The sequence below is a fragment of the Phaseolus vulgaris genome, chromosome 3, assembly GCF_000499845.2.
Source record: "Phaseolus vulgaris cultivar G19833 chromosome 3, P. vulgaris v2.0, whole genome shotgun sequence".
In the NCBI taxonomy this organism is placed as follows: domain Eukaryota; kingdom Viridiplantae; phylum Streptophyta; class Magnoliopsida; order Fabales; family Fabaceae; genus Phaseolus; species Phaseolus vulgaris.
In genome coordinates, this window is record NC_023757.2 from 6,164,359 (window position 1) to 6,188,468 (window position 24,110).

General features: G+C 33.7%; 3 protein-coding genes across 8 annotated transcripts; 1 reads left to right on the plus strand and 2 right to left on the minus strand.

The window, feature by feature from the left end:
• Window positions 1-1,749: 1,749 nt before the first annotated feature.
• On the plus strand, window positions 1,750-9,672 carry LOC137806445 (uncharacterized). Its single transcript, XM_068606579.1, has 9 exons — window positions 1,750-1,905; window positions 2,003-2,125; window positions 2,206-2,403; window positions 2,891-2,969; window positions 3,368-3,513; window positions 4,319-4,432; window positions 4,818-4,949; window positions 9,195-9,308; window positions 9,416-9,672. Exons 1-9 carry the CDS (start codon window positions 1,852-1,854, stop codon window positions 9,464-9,466), a joined length of 1,011 nt encoding a protein of 336 aa, XP_068462680.1. The 5' UTR covers window positions 1,750-1,851; the 3' UTR covers window positions 9,467-9,672.
• Window positions 9,673-15,493: 5,821 nt separating this feature from the next.
• Window positions 15,494-17,878, minus strand: LOC137839011 (uncharacterized). Its single transcript, XM_068648141.1, has 6 exons — window positions 17,726-17,878; window positions 17,597-17,655; window positions 17,126-17,356; window positions 16,489-16,946; window positions 16,033-16,323; window positions 15,494-15,987 (listed from the first exon to the last, which is right to left on the minus strand). The coding sequence occupies exons 1-6, from the start codon at window positions 17,876-17,878 to the stop codon at window positions 15,494-15,496; spliced, it is 1,686 nt and encodes a 561-aa protein (XP_068504242.1).
• A 1,307-nt stretch (window positions 17,879-19,185) lies between these two features.
• LOC137806443 (APO protein 2, chloroplastic-like) lies at window positions 19,186-22,412 on the minus strand. Of its 6 annotated transcripts, none has more exons than XM_068606576.1 (4): window positions 22,153-22,412; window positions 21,984-22,051; window positions 21,364-21,716; window positions 19,186-20,101 (listed from the first exon to the last, which is right to left on the minus strand). In XM_068606576.1, the coding sequence occupies exons 1-4, from the start codon at window positions 22,163-22,165 to the stop codon at window positions 19,276-19,278; spliced, it is 1,260 nt and encodes a 419-aa protein (XP_068462677.1). In that variant the 5' UTR covers window positions 22,166-22,412; the 3' UTR covers window positions 19,186-19,275. The 6 variants fall into 6 exon arrangements, with proteins under 6 accessions (XP_068462677.1, XP_068462674.1, XP_068462673.1 ...); XM_068606573.1 differs by having other exon boundaries at window positions 21,364-21,713; window positions 21,984-22,108; window positions 22,189-22,402; XM_068606572.1 differs by having other exon boundaries at window positions 21,984-22,108; window positions 22,189-22,397.
• Window positions 22,413-24,110: the final 1,698 nt, after the last annotated feature.

Consider the following 24,110-nt stretch of genomic DNA (forward strand, 5'->3'; position numbering starts at 1 on the left):
TAAAAATGCATTACCTAAAAATGCATTACCTAAGTTAGATATTGACGTATAGATCAATTGCTGATAATACTGATGATTATGTTCAAATTGGTGAGAACACTACTTATGAAGTGCTTAAGAGATTTGTATCAAGTATATACAATATATTTAAGAATAAATACCTTAAAAGGTTAACAATGAAGACATTGAATAACTACTCGAAATAAGGGAAGTAAAAATAAGGGAGGTAAGTGACTTTCCATGTATGTTAGATTCTATTTGAGAATGAATTTTTTTTGAGTCGCTTAAAAAAGATAATTTGATAGAAATAATATGGATAAATTTAGAATAATGTTTGATGTTGTAACATCACAAGACTTGTAAACTAGACATGTTTTTTTTTTTTTTTTTTTCTATATGTTCAATAATGACATTAATGTGTAAAATACATCAAATATATTTGTAGCGTTCCGTTTCAGAAAGTCAATAAAATATAGAACACTATTTGGTATACAATATTAATCTAAAAGGAGATGTACTTATAAAGACCACACCTATCCACAAAGAGAAACAAATTATTTGTCCAATAAAAAAATATTTAGAACTTTTAAAATACTTTAACCTTGATTTACAATTGTATTAATCTTGATTTATGTAGTTGATGTGGAAATTATTGAAAAATATATTTGATGTATGCATGATAGTGCATATTAATATATTTGATGTATGTATGATAATGCATATTGTGGAAGATGAGAGATAAATATACTTTATGAATTTTAAATATGATAATGGAGGGAAGAATGTTTTAGTGATGTATCCATTGATCCTTATAAAAAATAATTCTTTTATAATGTACTTATAAAAGAAGACAACAACTCCAACAAAATCTAAGTCATTTACACTATGTTTGCTTCAATTAAGTACTATAGATGACAATGAAAAAACATAAATTGATTTTGTTTGGATCAATGGTACTATGAAGATTTGTGAGGAGATGGATCATTTTCCAATTGAAAAAAAAAAAAAAAAACAAAAAGAAGAAAAAAAAATAGATGACAAATTTAAAAATATCTCATTTATTCTCATATGTATATCACTATGCTGCCAAAATAAATTTATATAATTGATTATGCATATAAAATAATTAATCATATTATAAAATAAAACTATTAAATATATAATAATATAAAAATAAAAAATATTATATATATTTATAATAAAAATAAAATATTATATATATTAATAAAAAATTATATTATAAAGTTTATATACTTATGTATAATTTATAATTAATTATATATACAAATTGGGTACATAATCGAATTGTGTATATATACATAATCGATGGATTAAAGAACTCTATACTAATCCCCTATATGTCTAACTATATAGATTTTATAATATAATTAATTATAATAATTTAATATAACATTAAAACAAATAATAATAGTATAAATATATTTTATAATAATAATAAAAGATATTAATAAATATTAAAACATTAAAAAAATTTAAAATTAAATACTGAACGTACGCTTTCAATTTTGTTTATAATAAATAAATATTTAAAAAATTTAACATTATAACAATTATTAAAACAAAAGATAATACTAAAATTAGATAGTTTTTTTTATAAATAATATGAATTATTTTATAACACTAGAGCAGTAACCAATTTTAAAAAATTCTGGTTGTTACTAATATTTATAGTCAGTGTCTAACTCATTAGATTAAAGATTTCCCACAAATATTGTGGAATTAAATAATTAAATAAATAATAATTACGTGACAAAAAGAAGAAGGGTGGTGTCCTACAGAAGTAACATAAACCTCGTGGTAAGAAAGGCGGCGGCGACAGAGCGGCCAACGATGGCGACGGAGATGGAAGAACTTGTCTCCTTTCTAGCTTCTCCTTCACCACAGGTAAACCCTCTTACACTTCTCTTTCACTTCTCTCTTTCTTCCCAAACTCCTATTTACCGTTTCTCACGTGCGGTGGCGTTACGGTTTCTGCTTTCAGATCACAAAAGCCGCCGTCGACATAGTTCGCGGCTTAACCGGTTCCGCCGAAGGCTTGCAGTCCCTCGCAAATTACTCAAACGCTCTCTTACCCGCCTTGTCTCGCCTCTTAACGCTACCCAAGGTAACACGCGCGCTCGTGCTCTATGCTACTCGTGCTACCTAGGTTTTTTTCTCGTAACATAAAACGGCGTGCCGTTTCAGGAGGTTTCGGAGGCTGCGGCGGAGGCCCTGGTGAATTTGTCGCAGAATTCGAGTCTCGCCGAAGCTATGGTTCAATTGGGATTGGTCAAAACGACGATGGATGTTTTGTACAAGCCCGAGTGCGTCATTGCGCAATTGCTTGTCATGCTTTTGGTCAATCTCACTCAACTCGATGCTGGTGTCGCTTCCGTGCTTCAGGTGCTTGCTTTTATTTATCTGAACACAATTTTCAAACGGGAATAATGTTTATGTTTCAGACTTTTTATCAATAGCTTTGTTGGTATGATGCATACATATGATCATCGTACAAGCTATGAGCATTTGAAGTCTTGAAAGGAGGGAGCAACGTTAGGGATACATTAAATTAAATTGTAGTTCAATTTTTAAGTTAGGTTGTTTTTGCATAAACTTAACATGATTCTACAGTAGAAAAAAATAAGAGAAAAATGAATTCAACTTCTTCCATGAGTGAAAACCAATTTATACGTTTTAACTGTTATAGAAGTTGTCTCATCTGATTTCTCAAAAAATTGGAGGACATAATTTGATTTTAGCTTATGAGACGGGTTCAATTTCTTTTACCTTTTCATTTTTTCGCCTATAAATATCTAGGATGAAGTTGGTCAAAATAAGACTTGAACAGTTGAATTTTGTTGTAAATCAGTGATTTTCTTGTGATTAACAGACTGAAGATGAGAAAGTGCGTGGATTGTATGTCATGAAGCTTGTTAGATCGTTTTGTAGAACCGCCCATGAGAGTGACGGTGAGTCCCTCTCAACTTAGGATAATTATTATGCTTAATATTTTATGTGAGAAGTTTTTTCATGCCATGTGTGCCTACCTACAGATAATTAATTTTAGCTCATTGGATCTTATGACGAGTTATTGAGTTCTGAATTTTCCTTGTAGGCTGAGGTGAGGCACCCATATTGGGACTTAAGATTCAAAGTTATGGTTTCATTTCAAATTACTAGATAAGAAGTATAGGGACAAAAAAAATGGCTATAAGCGGCTTGAGAAAAGTGAAACTAGAAAACTTGGCTCTCTTTTTTATAATTCATTTTGGAATTTTTTTCTGCACCTTTCGGATGGCTGTTGTGATTGTTGGTAATTGTTCAGTAATTGTAATGCTGATACAGTGAACGCCTTTTTTTTTACCAGATGATGCTTTTGAACATGTTGGTTCAATACTTGTTAACATCTCAAAGCAGCGGGAAGGGAGGAAGCTTCTACTTGACCCAAAACGAGGTCTCTTAAAGCAGATAATTAGACAGTTTGATTCAAACAGTACATTGAGAAAGAAAGGGGTATGTGAAATTAATGCACTCAAAATGATTTATGTTTCCCAGCCTTGGGTATTGGGGTAATGTTTGAATAGTTTTATATTTAATTAAATTAGGAAGTACTTGATATTCAATTTAATGTTGTGATTTTTAAACTACTTTTGAAAAAGTGGGCAATGCCTCAATGGATGATTTGGTTGCTTCCTCAAGAGTTCTTTGCTGATGGGCTGATGCTCAGTTAAGCATACATTACTGACACATGGACTCATGCTACTTTTGAACTTGGTCTTTGTTGTATTGGCTTAAAAATCAAATCTATAGAAGGTGTGTATCATCTACTTTGTTGATCGTCTCGTGGTAAGTGTATGATGTATTGCCACTGTGCAAACTTAAAGCTTATATTGTTTTATAACCCACTTATAGTTAGTTAGTATGGGAAATGTGTGCCTCGAGTCATGTAATTTGTTGGAGTGATTCATTGTATAGTGTGATTCATAGAGTTTGTTACAACTGTTTTATATAGGATATACATGTATCTATGTGTGTGTAGATAGATACATAGATACATCCATCCATAGATACATAGGTAGATAGATAGATAGATACATAAAACAATATTGTTTAAATTAATCCTTGCTATTGTTTGGTTCTTGTTGATTTTCCACTTGATGGAATTGTTTGTGATTATGGTGACAATATCATTGTGTTTGTTTTTTGTTGCTTACTATTTCTAAATGCTTAGTCAACATGGGTGTCTCTATACTAGTCAAATTTTATTGTATGTAACTTTGTTCTTCTGAAACATGTTGCAATATTTGATTGTTTGCAGGTATCTGGAACTATTCGCAATTGTTGTTTTGAAGCTGAGAATGAGCTTCAAAATTTGCTTTTGGTATCAGAGTTTCTCTGGCCTGCATTACTTCTTCCTGTAGCCGGCAACAAGGTTACATGCTATACCTTTTCTTACCTTGAAGCATTCCTTCTGCATATTGAGGAACTTATTTCCTCCCACCTTACCCAATTTGTTTTTAACTACCAACAAAGTGAAGATAAACTATTTTCAATCAAGTGATAGTTGTAGTTTGCCTGATGTATAATTGCATCATGAAGAACTTCTTTAATGTACATGTCTCAATGAGTTAGTCCTTCTCATTATGAGAGGCAAATATAAGCTCAATTTCTTAGAATTCTTTTATTCATTTTATTGTGCTTGGGACTTACAGTAATAAGATCATTTTAGTAGATATCCTTGAAGCTTCATAATGTATCTTCTTGAGTATTGAACTTTGTTTTGTATCAATTGTATTGATTAATTAATTTCTATGCAGATTTACAATGAACTAGATAGATCGAAAATGCCACTTGAACTTGGGACTGCACTCTCAATTGAACGTGAACCAGTTAATGATCCAGAAATTCGTATTCAGGCCTTGGAAGCCATATACTTGATCATATTGCAGGTAAATTTGGACTTATTCCCTTAATTTTTTTTTTTCTTATTGTGTTACATATTAGATCAGACTAGGTTCAAAGAGAAATGTGTCTTGGAATCAGCGTTATCAATATCGGATAACAAATCATATCGTAGACCCCAAAAATCCGTTATAGAGTTATAACGGAAAACATAGCGGGTTATGACGGAAACATTGCGATCAAAGGAAATTATAACTTCAAAAAAATACAAAATAATGAAAAAGACAATCATAATAACTAAAGATTAAATTATGTCTAAAGATTCAAATAACAATAACATCAAATCAAAACATCACAAATTTAAAGTTCAAAACATAAAATAACAACAAAACACAAAAGAAATTGTCTTATGTTTCTAACTATCCGACTCTTCTTCAATCCCAACATTGTCTTCGATATTATCTAATGAGGCATATCCCTCATTCTCTTCTCCTTCAGAGAAACTCTTGTCAAAGTTAAGTAATTTTTCAAACTCAAAATCAGATTTATCATGCAATTTATTCCCAATCCAAATTTGAATCTTGTCTTTACCCTTCCTTGTTGGGGATTAGGTTGCAACTGGACCTTTCTTAGAAGCATGGGAAAAGCAAATGACAATATCATCACCACTTGATGGTAACTTTCTTTTACTGGTTGTTGGTTGCTTGTCTTTGTGTGTAAATTATTGGTTCATAAACAATTGCCCAATTAAAAGTGGGATCATCATCAAAAACCAACTCATTTCCCCCTCTTCAGTGTCATTATCGTCATCTACTTGTCCTACTAACCAGCCATTGCACTAATCAATGTCATTTAGTACAATAGGGTGTATTTCATCCCTAATATTGTATCTTTGAGCAAGTTGTTGGTTATACTTTACGTAAACCAAATCATGCAAGCTTTTGTGCTCTAGTCTATTTCTTTTTTTGAAATGAATCTGCAAGTATAACGTGAACTAATTTCTTTTTACATCCTACAAGACAATGAAATGAATCCTGTCATGAAAAATAATTATTACTTTCTCAAATACACTTCAATTGCGCCCACATTTCGATGAACTACATGTCAAACTTAAAATCTTGATTGTTAGCTTTTGTAAGTTGGGAAATGAGTCTTGTCTTGAAAAATAATTATTACTTGCTCAAATACATTCCAATTGCGCTCACATCCCAATGAACTACATGTCAAACTTAAAATCTTGATTGCTAGCTTTTGTAAGTTAGGAGTTGTGGGCCCATAATTCTTCCACCATTGAGTTATAAAAGTATAAAAAAGTAACTTAGAATGTATATATAATTTATATGTTAATACAATTTAGAAAGTGTTTAACTATCTCACCTGGGGCTATGGTCTTCCTTGATTCTTTGGCAAAGTCATCACCAAACAATTGTTGCACATCTTTACTTGGCACCAACCTCTTGATGAAGCATACAATCGATTTGTAACTTCCAAATCATATTCCATTTCCGGATTAGAATAATAGAACCCTGGAATCTAAAAGTGACCAACTGCATGCAATGGGCAATGAAGTTGACATGTCCATATATTATGAATGATTGTAAATACATCCTTGTACTTACATTCATGGTTATTGAATGACTTCATTAATGTTTCTTTGACTTTCTCCATTGCTTCATATATATAACCCATAACTACTTTTCTCTCTCCATCAACCAAACACAGTACATGAGCAAGAGGAGCCACATGACTGAGAATAAATACAACATGATTCCAAAATGAAGTTATAAGAACAAATTTTGTAGCTTCTTTCCCTTAGCTTCCTTATATTGCTCCATTCATTTGAAGTGAATATTTTTCTCAAATTTCCCTTATCTTGATACAACCTTTGTAATCTTAAATAAGAGGTAGCAAACCTTGTAACTGCATGTCTTACCAATTCTCTCTTATTTGTAAATTGTCTCAATAAACTCAAGAGACTAGAATAGCTATAGATGAAACCAACAAGACTAATTACTTTTTGAATTCGTCTTCTTTATTAAAGGATTCTATCCGATGTCTTCAAACATCAAATCTATACAATGGGCAACACAAGGAGTCCAATAAAGATTGTCTTTTTGCTTCCAATAATTTACTAGCAAAGACATAATTACTACCATTATCTGTGATAACTTGAACCACATTTTCTTCTCTAATCTCCTCCGCAAGGGCATCAATCATCTCAAAGAGTTTTTCTCCTGTCTTCACAAATTTAGAACCATCAATCGACTTCAGATGACACTTCAAAAACATCCCATAGATGATGATCCTGGCTGGAAACATTGTCATCCATTGGATGGAACAAATTTAAATACAACTGTTTGTAACTACTGTGGGAAAATTATGAAAGGAGGAGTTACTAGGACTAAAGAACATTTGATGGCAAAGAAAGACAATGTTGTTGCTTGCACAAAGACTTCCAAAAATGTGAGAGAAGAGCTTTGGAAATTATTGAAAGAAAAAATAGTCTCTTCTTCCATTAATCCTGTATATGGTGCGACATATGATAATATTGAAAGTGAAGATGAAGATGAAATTTCCACCGCCATTGATGGTTCTAAATTTGTGAAGACAGGAGAAAAACTTTGAGATGGTTGATGCCTTTGTGGAGAAGATTGGAGAAGAAAATGTGGTTCAAGTTATCACAGATAATGGTAGTATTTATGTTTGTGCTGGTAAATTATTGGAAGCAAAAATACCTAATCTTTATTGCACTGCCTGTTGTATAGATATGATGCTTGAAGACATAAAAAAGATTCCTTTAGTAAAGAAGACGATTCAAAGATTCCTTTGTTGGCTTCATTTATAGCCATTCTATTTCCTTGAGTTTATTGAGACAATTTACAAATAAGAGATAATTGTAAGACATGCAGTTACAAGGTTTGTTACATTTTATTTATCATTACAAAGGTTGTATCAAGAGAAGGGAAGTTTGATAAAAATGTTCAATTCAAATGAATGGAGCAAGAACAAGTTATACAAGGAAGCTAAATAGAAAGAATCTACAAAAATTGTTCTTATGCCTTCATTTTGGAATCATGTTGTATTTACTCTCAAAGTCATGCCTCTCTTGTTCATGTACTTCGTTTGGTTGATGGAAAGAGAAAAACAGTTATAAGTAATATATATGAAACAATGGAGAAAACTAAAGAAACAATAATGAAGTCATTTAATAATCATGAAAGTATGTACAAGAATGTATTTACAATCATTGATAATAGATGGATATGTCAACTTCATCACCCCTTGCATGCAACTAGTTACTTTTTTAATCCAGAGTTCTATTATTTTAATCCGAAAATGGAATATGATTAGTGCAATGAGTGGTTAGTAGGACAAGTAGATGATGATGATAATGACACTAAGATGGGGAAATGAGTTGGTTTTTGATGATGATCCTACTCTTAATTGGGCAACTGTTTATGAAGCTTCAAGTGTTGTAGAACCAATAATTTACACACAAGAGAAGCAACCAGTAAAAGAAAGCTACCATCAAGTGGTGATAGTATTGTCATTTGCTCTTCTCACCTTTCTAAGAAAGGTCCAACTACAACCTTATCCTTAACAAGGAAGGGCAATGACAAGATTCAAATTGGGGTTGGGAATAAATTGCATGATAGTTCTGAGTTTGAAAAGTTTGACAAGAGTTTCTTTGAAGAGGAAAATGAGGAGGGGTATGTTACATTAGATAATATTGAAGACAAATTATGTTGGGATTGAAGCAGAGTCGTATAGTTAGAAACATAAGACAACTTCTTTTGTGTTTTGTTGTTATTTGTTTTGAACTTTAAATTTGTGATGTTTTGATTTAATGTAATTGTTATTTGAATCTTTAGACATAATATAATCTTTAATTATGATTGTCTCTTTTATTATATTTGTATTTTTTAAAGTTATTTATATATACATATATTATATTTCTTTCAACTGCAATGCTTCTGCCATAACCAGTTATATTTTCATTATAACTCTAAAGGAGTTTTGGGGTCTTCGATATGATCCGATATCGATAACACTGGTTCCATATTCAGATACCAGGGAGCATCAATGATTGCTACAACTGATTAAGAATGTTTCTGAAAATCGTGTCAATAATTATTAATCCTTTTTTCGTGAGGGCTATTTACCCTGTCAAGTAATGCATGGCTTCCAGTTGTCAAATGGTGTTCAATTTTCATGTATTTTTATGCTTGGAGGCGAGATGTATTTCTTCTCGGTGCATCAAATTTTTTCCGTGATCTTCCATTGTTTTGTAGGATGCAGGCCGGAGAGCCTTTTGGTCTGTAAATGGACCTAGAATAGTACAAATCGGTTATGAAGATGAGGAAGATCCAAAGGTGATGGGAGCATACGAGCAACTGGGATCCTTGGTAAACATATGTTCTATAAGTGTTGTCTCTTGATCTCTCTCCTCATCTTTCGCTGTTAAACATATAGCTAATTATCTGCATATTACATGACTATTTGTTTTGCTCAGTTGGTTCACAGCAGCAGTGCGGAGGAACCATCCAGTGAGACCACCGAGTAGTTATTTTGTATTTCCATCAATTGATCCAACAGTATCTCTCCATAAGAATATTGTAATAGTTATTTAGTAAGGTTATGAGGTTAGAGTTACCATTTTTAGAAATATGTAAATCATGCAGCTCGGAATAGTTGGTCAAATTTATTTACACACACGGCAGAATGAGTGGAAGATTCTCTCTTGATGCACAAGTTCAGTTTGCATATTCAGTTTCTGTGTTTGGAATTTTGAATTCTTTAAACTGCAGGCAAGATATAAATCCCGTTTCTTATGTAGCCTGTTTTCCATGGGTTATTATTAAGCATTCATTTGGTGTGGTTTTCGGTTATCTAAACCTTCCTATTTCCCATGTGAAGTGAGAATTTTTAGAATTCTTAATTTTGGGCGAAATTTAAAATTGTAGAAATTTAATTAATTTATTTCTTTGGTAAAATTCTTACATTTTAAAATTAATTTAATAGATAACACAATCAACACCCTTGAAGACCATAATCAACATACCTCCGTGACAACTCCTTATCACTTCATCAGGAAATTCATAGATGATGACATCTTCCTATTTCGGTTAAGATGCGTTTATGAGGATTCCAATCCTCTTCATCTCAGGGCGTTTATGCGTTTCGATATTGTGTTATAAGGGGTCATCTCACCCTCTTGAAGGTCCTCGCTTTGGCAGGTCGGTGGATATTTTCTATTCATTCTATCCTCCCTTCTTTGATTTGTTCAAGGATATCAACGAGATTCCCCCTAATCTTTTCTTTTAATCTTTTCTTTGGATAAAATGACATAGGAGGTCAGCTTGTAGCAACTCCTTGATCTTATCATTTAGAGCCAAAAACTACTCTATATTGTGGTTATAATTTTTGTGATATCGACAATATTTTGCTCTGGTATGCATGTGGTGGAGTAAGAATTTTCCATGGCGTTGCAATAAGCTTATGATTCTAGGCGTCTTCGAGTATTTGGACACGGTCAGTGTTTAAGGGAATGTAATTGAAAAAATGTGGGTCTGCATTGTCTCTTTCGATTTTTGCGACTAGATTGCGTGGCAGGGGCAATCTTTATCTAGAAACTTTCCGCCTAAGGTTTCCTCAATTCTCACCTGGTTTTGGAACTCCTTGAACTCTTCTAATTACATGAACTTAGTTGCTTTATGCCTAAGTTTATCGATGTTTGATGCAATTTTTTTTCACAGGTCCCAAGTTTGAGTGCGGTAACCATATGATGCATAACTACTTCTGGTTGAGGTTTCAAATGTTTAGCGCGACTCTCCCAAATCATTAAAGAAAGGATCAAAGAAATTCGGTCTTTTTTTTTCTAAGGGCTATTAAGGTAAGGTGATATGGTCGGCTAGTAGCAAATTGTGTTCTAAACTTTGCTCCAAGGTATCAAAACATAAATTTGGCGGAAGGTGAGTAAACTAACTTAATGCAACTAATTTTAAGGGAGTTGGGAATATTTGTAGAGGATGACATCGTCCGAGGTATACAAGATAATTTGCGTGACATACACATCGATATGTTCATCAAATTTTTTTATTCCATTATATTGGTTTAGGGTTGAGCTTTTCTAATTTGGGGGAGTGCAATTTCCATTATACCTTTTGTAAAGGGATGTTGGTGAGTTAAGGCGTCTAAAGTGTATGCCCAGGCCAATGGTTAGGATTTGGTGTTTTGGAAGTTGTTGGTGAATGGTTGGGATATTGGAAAGTTGGATCCCTATGTTTGGTGTCACCATGTAGAGGTATGGTCTCGATCCCTTCTAACTTCTTCCTCATCTTTGCATTTTCAGCTCAAAGGGCATCCATTTCTTTTGCGCTCTTTCTCTTAGGTGTCTCCATTTCTCTTTGCAACATCATCAATTCCATCTTATCAACGTGGTTGTCGCGAGGTTTTTTTGTTGCTTGTCGTTTGTCATGTTTCGCATAGTCACCATGTAGCCCGTCAAGGGTTCTTATCCAACCACACAACGAGAACCAAAATATTCTTACAAGGTTGAAACATCTTTGTAGGACCATTGTCTTTGCTTGGTCAACCCTAATCTCTGTTTTGTATCTTGATCTTGGTTAGTGTCTCCGTCTCGTTCACAATCACTTTGATGCTCAAGTTAGTAGATATTCAAAGTGTATGGTTATAAAGATTTGTTAAAAAATGTTTTGACTTGATAATAACTTCCTATTTATACTAGTTTTAATGGATCCATACTTGTACAATATTCTAATAAAGGTCCAATGGATCATAATCGTAAGACGTGTTTAGGTATAATATATTTGTTTAATTATGCTTAATTATAAAAAGAGAAGAGAGTATGTGTCAATCAAACACGTCAAGATAGGTTGTGCATGATTGGGATATATGCTGGTCGTTGAAAATATGTCTTTGGTTGACTTAGATGTTATCGGTAGAATATATATATATATATATATATATATATATATATATATTTACAAAATATTAAATGTATACCAACAAGATAATTTGTATGATATGTATAACTGATTTTAAAGAATGGGACGGAAGAGTAAAGAGAAATCTTGATAATTTCGTTTTCTATCTTAGTCAGTGTGATTCAAAACCGGAAATTCAATTTGAAATTATGTTTGGTAGTCCTATATTTTTTCTCGTAATTGGCAACTTCAAAGTTTCTCATATTGTATAAGCAAACTATCCTTAAATTTTTTAGGCAGATTCTCCCTGCACCCGATTTTTTTAACTAGCACCCAATCATATGTATGAAAAGATCAAATTACCCTTAATAAAATTAAAAAAATACATAAATTGTGATCTGCACCCAATGTAAGCACCCAACTCTATTGTTGTTCTTCTTCCTTTGTGCGTTTGTGCGTGAAGCAGCAGCTGCAGGGAGACACCGTCAGCCATCGTTCAACACCGTCAGCCACCTTTGCACTGTTCGTTTGCTTCGCCGTAAGTGAGCTTCATCATCGCAGTTAGAGGGAACCATCGTCGAAGAAGTCAAGGTACCCTTCATCGCCGTTTTTTATCTGTAGAATAGTGGCTTCTAGATAATTTTATCCGCAGATCAATATTGGCTTTCGGATATTTATATTCGCACTTCACTATGGCTTCCAGATTATTCTATCCGCACTTCAATATTGGCTTTTGGATATTTTTGTCCGCACTTCAATAGTGGCTTGCGGATATTTTTATCCGTACTTCAATAATGAGTTTTGATATTTTTGTCAGTAAGATACATTTGACTTGCGGATATTTTTATCCGAAATGTTGTTGTTGTTTTGCGGATATTAATATCTGTATTAGTGTCAGGTACTTGGGGCACTTGGCTTCTATGAAATTTTTCACAACTGTTTTAGACTACATGTGTTATAATTTTTTTTATATATGTTGGATTGAATGTTACTTTTATGAAATGTAAGATGGTGCGGACTAGAGGTGGAGGAAGTTCTAATTTGGATCGTGTGCGTCCAACTGCATCGGTTAGAAGAAAACGGGGTGACTCTAGTACTTCAATTCCAAATGAACAATTTGAAGATTATATTGAACAAGAAGAAGTTGAAGTTGATGATGAAGGCTATCGAGGAGGGCCATTGGATAAGTCCTTACTTGTTAATTATGAACATCATGTAGCCAAACAGTTGTGGGATGGTTTGGTAAGTAATGAAAAATAACTTTTTGTATTTGTTATGTATTCCAGATTATTGATGATATATGTTGATTATTGTAGGATCGTGGTGAGCTAAAGGTCGTTCCACATGGGAGGAAGATAAATAAGTTAGGAGCACCTCATGAGCGCATACAGGCTGCTGTAGAATTGTCTGGCTTAGGTGGTCTGCTTCATGCTAGTTATGAGAGTTTATACCGAAGACTGTTGTGTGCTTTTGTAGAGAGGTGGCATGCAGAGATAAACAATTTTCATTTACCGGTTGGAGAGATGACCATCACTCTTGATGATGTGTCAAATTTGTTACATTTACCCATTGTCAGTCATTTTTACACGCATGAAACCTGAAATTCAGATTCGACGAATGATTTATTGGTAGAATCCCTCCGTGTTGACCGTACATTTGCATCTGAAGAAACAAGACACTGCCGGGGAGCTCATGTGCGTCTGAGTTGGTTAAGAGATGTGTATGAAGACGCATGATTAAGGAGGCAGTGGACTGTGGCTGCCAGAACATACTTACTTCACCTTGTCGGTTGCACTATTTTTGCGGACAAGAGTGCTACATCAGTCAGTGTGTTTTATCTTGGATTTTTTGTTGATTTGAGGCTTACCGGGGGATATTCTTGGGCAGCAGCTGCCCTAACTCACATGTATGAGCAACTAGGAGATTGTAGTTATGCAAACACAAAGCAACTAGTTGGTTATGCAACATTATTGCAGGGGTGAATTTATGACCACTTCCCGTTTATAGGGATGAGACGTATGCAAGCATTGTATTCTGAAGATCAACCTCGGTGTAGGCTGTATGATGCTGGAAAAGGTACTTCAATTGTTGTTGTTCGATCATAGTTGGATACATTGACACCAGCTTCCATTCGATTTTGTCCATACAACGAGCACATGGAAGAACGTCCATTCGAGTGGATTTTCTTATTCTGTGGTTATTTGAGGCTTGGAAATTGGACACAGTTGCACATGCCAGAACGTGTTCTGCATTAGTATGGCTATACACAGATCATCCCTCGCAACCCATCTGTACTTGGACATGGTCATCCGGATACAAATGAAATGGATCGTCGATGGTTACATTTCAATGATTATGTCATACATGACTATGTCATAGCACCTCATCCTAACGCTTGCGTTCAAGAGTACATGGCTTGGTTTAGATCTGTATCACATCCATATGTGATTAATACGGATGAGGATGACCGTCCTGTACCGGTACTCTCAGATGCACGTGATCATGAAGCAGAGCCAAGTCATCCTGAGGAGTCACATCCTGCTCTGGTATGCTTCTAACCTTGTTAACGTATTAATTTGTATTATCTTTCTCTAATAGTATGTCATTCATGCTTGTAGGGTATTTGTCGTAGAATTACAGAGACATTGCAACCATTACTTGATCATGGCGATGTCGTGGAGGGCAACCCTGTTTCGGAAGGCATACATGCAACCATTATGTTAGCACGAGGAGCGACGGATGAAAGAGCTGTTTATGTCAGGAGACATGCACGTAGCAATGATTGACAATGTATTAGGATTTCTTTTTATGTAATATTTTTATCCATGACAATGTATTTGAACCTTATCTATATGTTTCAATATGAATTTTATAATTGAACCTTATCGGTTTTTGCTTCATGTTACTTCTGTTTTAGTAGACACCTCACTGGCTTCCGGATATTTTTATTCGTAGACACCTCACACACTTCCGGATATTTTTATCCGTAGACTAAAGTTTGAGTTCTGGATATTAATATCCGCAGGCACTTCACTGAATTGCGTAGGGCAGCTCCAAAATCTATTCAACATTGCAAATGTACTGAATACATAACCATTTCAAATGTACTAAATACATAACCATTGCAAATGTACATTCAATTACGCTAAACATGCATAAACCTAAACATTAAGTATCTATTACAAATGTTATGATTACAAATATTGTCTAATGGACATTAGTTGAGTATAAACTTGTATCCGGCTAGTGTAGTATGTTGACCAAGTTTGGGCCGCCGAATAACGATGTGATTCCCACAATATATTCGTAGGTGGAATTAGACAACCATCTTTGAGCTTGACCTATAAAGGTAATAAATATAAGGTACATAAATCTTAATTTAGCACATAAATCTTGATTGGTTTAGTTTATACCTGCACAAAATGATTTCTGTGGACATGCCCAATTGCAATAATTCGGTGATGACGGAAGTTACTTGGTGCTTGGGTTCTTAAAGGAAAAATACTCAATGATTGTAACATGGATAAAGAAACAAGAATGACATTATACCGATTTGCAATAACATATCCCATGTCTGGAATTGTCATCCACTTATCTGTTCCTGCCGGCAAGTACAATTGAGAAACAAAGTTAAATAAAGAAATTCAATGTAAAAATGAAATGGTGTTAGTGGTTGGTACCATAGACATGTGTTCCACTAGAAGTGACTTCTTCAAGTATTCATATCTATCATCACCACCAAAGAGTTGAACATATTCTTGTCTCCATTCACTTAGTTCTTTTAACAAATTCATTCGAACAACAACCCATGACTCATCTCCCATTCCCAATTGGGCAGCAACAACACGGTAGCCACAATGGCCATCAGCCTTAACGTCAACAACATCAACAATATATGGATGATACCCTACAGGGAACTGATCAAGGAAACGAATACATTTTGCTGGTACAATTTCTGGTAAGCTTTCTTCATTAGATTTTTTGCTTGCACAACTATCATGTTGTGAGTGTAAGAAATCCACATGTTCAAAATAAGAAGGGATTCGCTTAGTTGATCTCATGAATTTGGTAGGACGAGACATCTTTACAGCACCTTTTGTTTTCACCTTATGATCTGGTGCGTAAATAGATGTCTTCCCTAGAAAGGCAATCTACTGCAATTTACTTTTGATGTTAACCTTACCTGCAACATCCAACTCTTTAAACCGCTTCACGATGACCTCAAACTCTTTATCAATTGACAACTCAGATGAAGATTGTTCAGTTGCAATGTCTTCAAAGCTTAAACGAGTCCACATCACATGTACTGATTTAAGTGGTATGCTACCAACACCAAATGAAGCCAATTGACACGCACAAGGAAGACCATGAGTACATGTAAGACTACATCCACACCTACTTTTATCAAACCCCACTGATTTAACCCTATCAAGCACTTCCGAAATAAGGTTCAAAGCATATTTAGACACAAAACCTAACAATTTTTTGTAAGTTGTAACCTTAAACCGATGTCCAACCACATGCAAACTCTTTTGGAATGAAGCTTTGATTGCATATGTTGTAAAATAATCATCTTATTCCCCCATCGAATTCTGAAGAACTCTCTTTAGGCTCCAGTGTGCCGCCTCAACTCTGTTACTTGTTGTGTTTCCTAAGTGCATCACCTTATCTATCCATGCCTTGACAAATTTTTCTTTATGTGGACGTAACCATGTATCCATCATATAATCAACAAATATAGGCCATGGAGAACAAACAACTCGAAGAGCATTGACACGATCTTCAAAGGCCTCAACAATATCACAATCCACAACAGATCCCCACACTTCCATTACTTGATCCCATGCCTCTCTTGGATGCACAAACATTTTACATTTTGCTTTCACATTTTTATCAATGTGAAACCGACAGAGCAAATTATAAGCTTCAGGAAACACCATTCTAATTGCCTTCATTAAGGCAACATCTCTATCACATACCACCACCCTAGGGCATGAATCAACTCTAAAAAACAACCCTTTAAGTCTGTCAAGGGCCCAAAAAAAATTATTTTCCTTTTCTGTTGCTAGTAAACAAATGCAACGGAGAAAGTCAAACCTGTAGACGTAATCCCAACAACCTCAAGTAACGACATCCTATAATTTTTTGTCTTGTACATACTATCCATTAATATGACAATATTAAATGAGTTCACCAGTTTTACTGAATCTGGGTGTGTCCAAAATATATCTTGCACAATATTAGAGACCTCATCACAGCTACACCAATGCACGTACCTGTCTCGCTCTAGTAACAACATCAGTTGTTGCATTTCTGTTCTGTGACCTCGTTGTGATCTTCGGTGAACAGTGATTGCATTATAAACCTGCTTAATCGTCGTCACATTCTTCTCATTTCTCTCTTTCATGGTTAGTAAAATATTTCTTGGCTTCACCAAAGTTTTAGTCATATCCTCAACCATAACCTTTTGCTCTATACTTAACCTTCCAATATACCCACCATTGTCTCTGGCAAGTCATGATTGTGAGAACCACAAATTAATTCAACCATCCACCCTTGACCACCTTTGACTGGTTTGCCTCGCAATCTGAAAGGACACTCACACTTCCTACTTCCAGTTCGACTGACATCTACTTCTTTTTTTATACCATCTGTATTTACCTCCTCTCTCATAACCTAACAATACATAGGTCATCCTTCCTCGTTGGCCTGTCCATGTATCCGACCTTAATATAACAATAACAAACCCATAACTATAGCCAACACTTCTCGCCCACTCTAACAGCTCATCTCGATCACGGAATACCTACAATAACATATGCCAAATTTAAAAATAATTCATAAAAAAAGCATTCACAACCCAACATTGACCATACCTCATTTGTAGAAAATGCCTCACTACATTCATGTACCCTGGTTTCATTATCTAATGCGTTATAACTTATTGACTGCTCCAGATCAACATCATCTAATCCATCCCACACATCAATCTCCCTTAAAACTCCCATGTATGACTCTGTTGTATCCATTGGACTGTTGAAAAAAATGAACACTTAGCTTCCGGATAAATAAATCCATAACAAAAAAAATATCAACAGTTAGCTTCCGGATATATACATCCGGATTGCATAAAATAGTTCTGGATATGTACATCCGTAAGGCAATGATGAACTACGGATATGAACGTCTAGAAGCAACGATCCACACTTCCGTATATTAATATTCATATTGAAAATTTTGACTTCCGGATATTAATATCCGTAGTAAAAAGAACAGAATTTCGGATTCCGATATCCGGGACCAGCTGAGCTCGAACAAAAACCAGAAACGACCGAAAATGGATTACTTACCTCATTAACTTGGCAAACGAAGCTTACATTGAATGTCCGTGCACAACAATGAATGTAACCCCCTCTTTTGCAGCTCAAAGCAAAGCTTCATACAACCATGAACTTCCTCTACCTCACATTCAATGTTTTCAAAAGTGAAGAAGACAAAGACATAGTAGGATTTTAAAAAAAAAGTGTCGGGTGCTAGTCACAATTGATCGGGTGCACGGGTGCAGGAAGCAATTGCCAATTTTTTATTCAAGAGATTTCCTCTGAGAAGTATGAATCTTGTTTCCATTTAAAAAATTACATTCTTACTTAAACTATAATAGCAATTGGATACAAATATAATCTACTAACATAATAATTTGATAAACATTTATAAAATTATAATAAACGAAGAGACGAATTAGAAGTATATAGAACTGTAAAACCCCATACAAAATAATAAAAAATTCAATTAGATACAAACACAAAAATTGAAACTTACTCCTTCTACTTCCAAAATTTATCACAAAAACCAATTAGATTTATAACATTTTAGGAGGTGAAATGGTGATTTTTCAGTTTTTATAATGTTTTCCACCATGTGTTTAATTAAATCAGTCATGAAATAATTTCTGTAAAATGATAATGTAAAAAATATTTTTTCATTAATTATAATGAAAGCTAATTTAAAACATGTATCCTATATAGTTTTGTGGTAAGCGAGTTAACTTTAAAAATTACAACTTTACAACTGCATATTTAAGTAAAATTAACTGCTAAACTTTTGCTAACTTTTATAAAATGGCATAACAAAAAGTCCTTTTTCGTAGTGATTGTTGCTCCTACATCAGTGGTTATTGCGAGAAATTGCTGAGATTGAATAAGAACTTTTTTGCTAGATCTACACTAACAATTTTATATATCTTATGCCTGTAAGCTGAATATAGAAAATGTCAGAAAGTTTGTCTAAATGGAAAGATAGCCCAGAAGAACAAAGCAAGATGATGATGCCATTCCAGTTCTTAAACAAATAAATTACCATTGCATTCAGTTTGTTACAAATTACAGTATATTCAAAAGTTGGGGTTTGTATACAATAGCAGTTCTTCTCAAACCACCATGTCAGCTTCTTTGGGAGTTGATGGGATCCCCACATCCAGCCGCATGGTCGATTTATATTCTTCTGGTAAGGAAGCACCAGCCTGAATGCACATTTCCACTACAGCAGGTGCCTGCCCATAAAAGTTCCTAAGCTCTCGATCTAGTGGCACGTTTACATCAGGAACATGCCACACAAATCTAGGTGGGATCAAATCATCCAGAACTGCAGATTGCCAACCATGCTGCCCATTACGTTGTTGGTGTTTATGGGCTCCACAGTTTTGAGCTTTGTGACCCTGGGCACCCACATGAACTTCTGGGCAATATCCACATACCCTTACATTGTACATTCTCATTAGTTTCTTTGCACCTTTTCTCATCTGTTCCCATGCTTGGATTGTTTCATCTGCAAGAGGGACTAGTTCATTGTCTAATGGAGCAACTGTTTCTGCATCAGGTATTTCAGCTAGTAATGGTTTTAAAGGGCCCTCGGGGACTTCATCCGGCAGTTCACTTTCATCAGCATCGATGAATTCCTTCCTCCCAATACGGATTATAGGTTTTCTTCTCCTTTTTGTGGGAAACTCTGGAATTTGAACACCAGCTTGAATGCAGAGCTCAACCAACGCTGGAATTCGAGGGATTTGGAATCTCTCATCATGAGTAATCCGCTTTCCAAGGCGATCAAAGAGGTGATAGGCTTCAATTGGTGTTAATATGTCTTCAACGTATGCATTTGACCATTCGTGGAGCCCCTTGCGGATGTTGGCCTGTGCACCTTTACATGACTTGAATGGATGTCCAACAGGTCCTACATGGATTTCACTGCACCACCTGCATAGTATTCCAGTATTAAGATACTTCAGAATATGTCATAACTTCTTTCTTCAGTATAAGGCATTAACTTACATTTATTTGCAAGGGAGAATCAATTGTTGATTGTGACTCATACTAAAAAAAATATGTAAAGCACCTTTTTCTTTATTAATTATTAATCAAACTAATAATTAACTATTTTATAAAGTTAATTAAACAAGAGTAGCAAGTTGGTAATGGACATTTTAATAGCAACAGACACTCTGTATTTGTAAAATCACATACCAGGGGAGGGAGGGGGAGGTGGTAAATAAGCATGAGATGAATATAAATTTTTTGTCACGTGCATTAAAATACGATAGTAAATAAAAATCACTCAGATTAGGTTACCATGTTCAATAAGACTAGCCTAGTAAGTAACCACAAATGACATGTTGGGAAGGTAGCTACTGTTGCTGCTGAAATGTTTTTTTATGTGCCAGTTGAAAACGCACATCAATGGATTCTTTGGGCTCAAAATATAAAAGAAAGAATAATACTAAATCCTTTTACAAGACCTTCCGAAAAATCTTTCAACTTGCAAAATGAAAAAAGGATTGAGTGCATTTTATAATTTCAAGATATTGAATGCATTCAACTTTTCATTTAATACTTTATAAAGTACTAGAATGAATCAATGATATATCGTTACTCAAACAAAATTCAAACTTAATCTTTGCGAACATTAGGATAGCTTTTCAAATGACCTATATAGTGACTATGCTTCAACCTCAATGAACCCCCTCAATCTTGAAGTTCCTGCAAGCATGCTTACCATGAAAATGTCCATGCAGAGTACAATATCAGTAAGGACTAAAAAGGAAGCCAGTGGAACTAGAAGTCTTCCTATGAACCATACCATCCATTTTCATTAGGGGTATAAGATTCACAAAGGTCTAAGTATGCAAACTTTGTTTTCTTGAAGATGAAGAAAAAGAAACTATAAATCACCCACTATTATGAAAAATTATAGGAGGTATTGGTAATATCTGATTCAGGTTCTAGATACACCACAGTTAAAAGCAGAAATGTGAAGCAACATATAAGGTTTACAATGATGTAAGTATGATTTTAAACAAAGTGTAAATGCTGGAATATCTTCTGAGGCCAGAAGCAACATTGATCTCTGTAGCATTCACTCAATCAGAACAAAGGCATGAAACATTTATTTGTGAACCAGCACTAAAATTATTCCACGTTAACCAGAAAGTATACTAGAGAATATGAAGACATATAATTACCCACAAGCATGCACAGGAACTACTTTGAGCAGCTTCTTCAGATTGTTAATCAAAGTGATCCTAGCATTATACACATTATACGCAGTCGGTATAAGGTTCTTCACTAGCAACCCATTCTTGGGTGCACCCATAGGTTTTCTAGGCTCATCTTTCATCTTCTTCATCCTCTCCCTAGCTGCTCGTCGTAGTTCTATAATGGGAACTGGAAAAGGTTTCTTCTCTCTTCTCGAAAACTGCCGTGGAAAATCAGCATTTTGCGGCACTTCATTCCTGACAGTAAGCACATATTGACAAAATCTCTCTGGTCGAATTCTAATAATCACAGGAACTCTAATCTTCCTGCTACCATACTGCTAAAGAAAGTCAGAATGAAATAACAATCATGACTCAACAACACTAATCGTAAAGAGTGAGTGCGTATATGAAAACCAACGGTTAAAATTTAAAACCAGGGTACACAATAAGAAGAACTATTTCCCCAAATTCAGAGACCTCATGCCAGAATTTGATCAATAAATTAAAAAATTTCCCAAAGGCAGTTAATGGTTCTCTTGTTATAGAAGCCAATACCAATTCAACGGAGAATGAGGGAAATAAACAAAGCTTCAGATAACATATACCTGGAGAGAATGGAGTGAACTAAGGGAAGATAAAGGGTTAGGCTTGAGCAAATGACAATCTCTTGGAGCTGCAGTAGTTATTCCCTTGGCATTAGAAACTGACATAGTCATATTCATAGTGATTCCTAAAACCATTGAAAATGATTACTTTCTCAAAAACAGAAGTTACATTTGAAGTGCATTCAAGGCAGAGAGAATAACTGACTGGAATTGCTGAGAAGCATAACCCACAAGGGAAAGGGATGAACAAGCTTCACTTCAGCAATTTCACAAACACCCAATGAACACTACAAAGCCAAACGATTGTCTCTCCCTTGGACCCAATTTCAAGCACCTAAACAAAAAGCCCCAACCAATAGCTTCTTATCCTCAACAATAAACTGAAACATTGGAATAAATGGCACCAACTTTCGACTTTCTTTTGAATACCAAACAAAAGTTGAACCCTAATAACAATTTTATTTACACAAAAATAACAGATTTTTTACCATTCATGTGGAGAAATACATAGGGAATCAATTTCTTAACACATTTTTTTTAATCATATTTTGATACCTTCTTATTTTACATCTACAACAAAATATTAATATTTATAATAACTTTTTAAAAAAAATTAATTTTTTAATAAAAATATAAATAAAATACAAAATATTAAAATAATTTTTAAAATTAAAAAGTTAAAAATCATTTTTTTTATGTTGAGAAATCACACACAATTACTTTTTTATTAAGTTAAATTTTTTTTTTCAGTTTTTTATATATTTTTTTAAAACTGTAGTTTTTAATTTAATGCATGTGTTAAATAACTTAAAAATATTTGAAATAAATTTAAAATCTGCATGGAAAAATTCTTAATATTTGTGAATAACCTTTTAATTTTGAATTTTGTTTTAAAATGTAAATACTTATTCTTTTAAATTTAGGGTTATATTACAAAATAAAAAAATTGGCAATGGTGTATAGATTAAAAACATAATTATTGTATTATATTTAAAAATAAATGACTTGAAAAAATTAATTAATAAAGAAATACTAAAATAATGGTTAGAAGTTTTAAACCATGTTTATAATGATCTCGGTAATACATTTAAGAGTCTAAGTAATTTATTTGAGACAAAATATGAATATTTTATAATTTAAATTGAAAATTTTATTAACTGAAAAATACAATCATTCAAATTTTATTATTAAAAAATCACCACAATGTTATTTTTTATTTTCTGTCAAACTCATATATTAATGGTTAAAAAATTGTTGTAAAAAATAGGAATAAGGAATTTTTTAGGTGTTGGATAAAAAGTAAATTTTATTTACCATTAGGGCAAAACATATAACAAAAATGTTGCTATTTGTTTTAAGCAACATGTTATTAAACATAATAATTATGAGCAACATTTAATAAAATATGGTACCTAGACCACTTTTTTAAAATGTGGATATTTAAATCATATTTCAAATCATGTTTTTTTAAAGCATAGGCATTTAAATCATATTTATTTTCCATTTTCTTTAATATATCATTAGAAGTATATGCACATGTGGTGATGGGTCATTTGTAAAAATCAATTCTTAGTTCAATTAAATCTTTGTACTTTTATTTGGCAAGTGGATTGGGTCAACTATAGTACAACTAATAGGGAATTAATGATATCAAAGTACAATTATCTTTTAAAATTTGAAGATAATTTTCATATAATACTTATAGATAATAACTATAGTAATAATAACTCTAATATATATTTAGATTGAGAGGAGAAGTGTTAGAGAAATAGCTGAAGCAAGAAAATAACAATATAGCACAATGTTGAAATTGGAATAACATTGTGAATCTTCTTTGTTATTGTTATTTATAAATGCAATGTTTTGTTCAAATTCGTTGTTCTTGTTTTGGCCAAACCAAGTTGATTCCTCGCACAAGGTTATTTAAAGCAATAAGCCATTGTTATGACTTACCTCTGCATTAATATGGAACAATTCTCCATAGTCTTAGCTCCGCGCTTTACGACCATTGAATCATATGGCTGTATGAATAGGGTTTAGAAACATGAAATCACCTTTCGGTAACATTCATGCGCTATGGACAATCAATGGTCGTTCCTTACCATCGAACATTAAGCACACTATTAG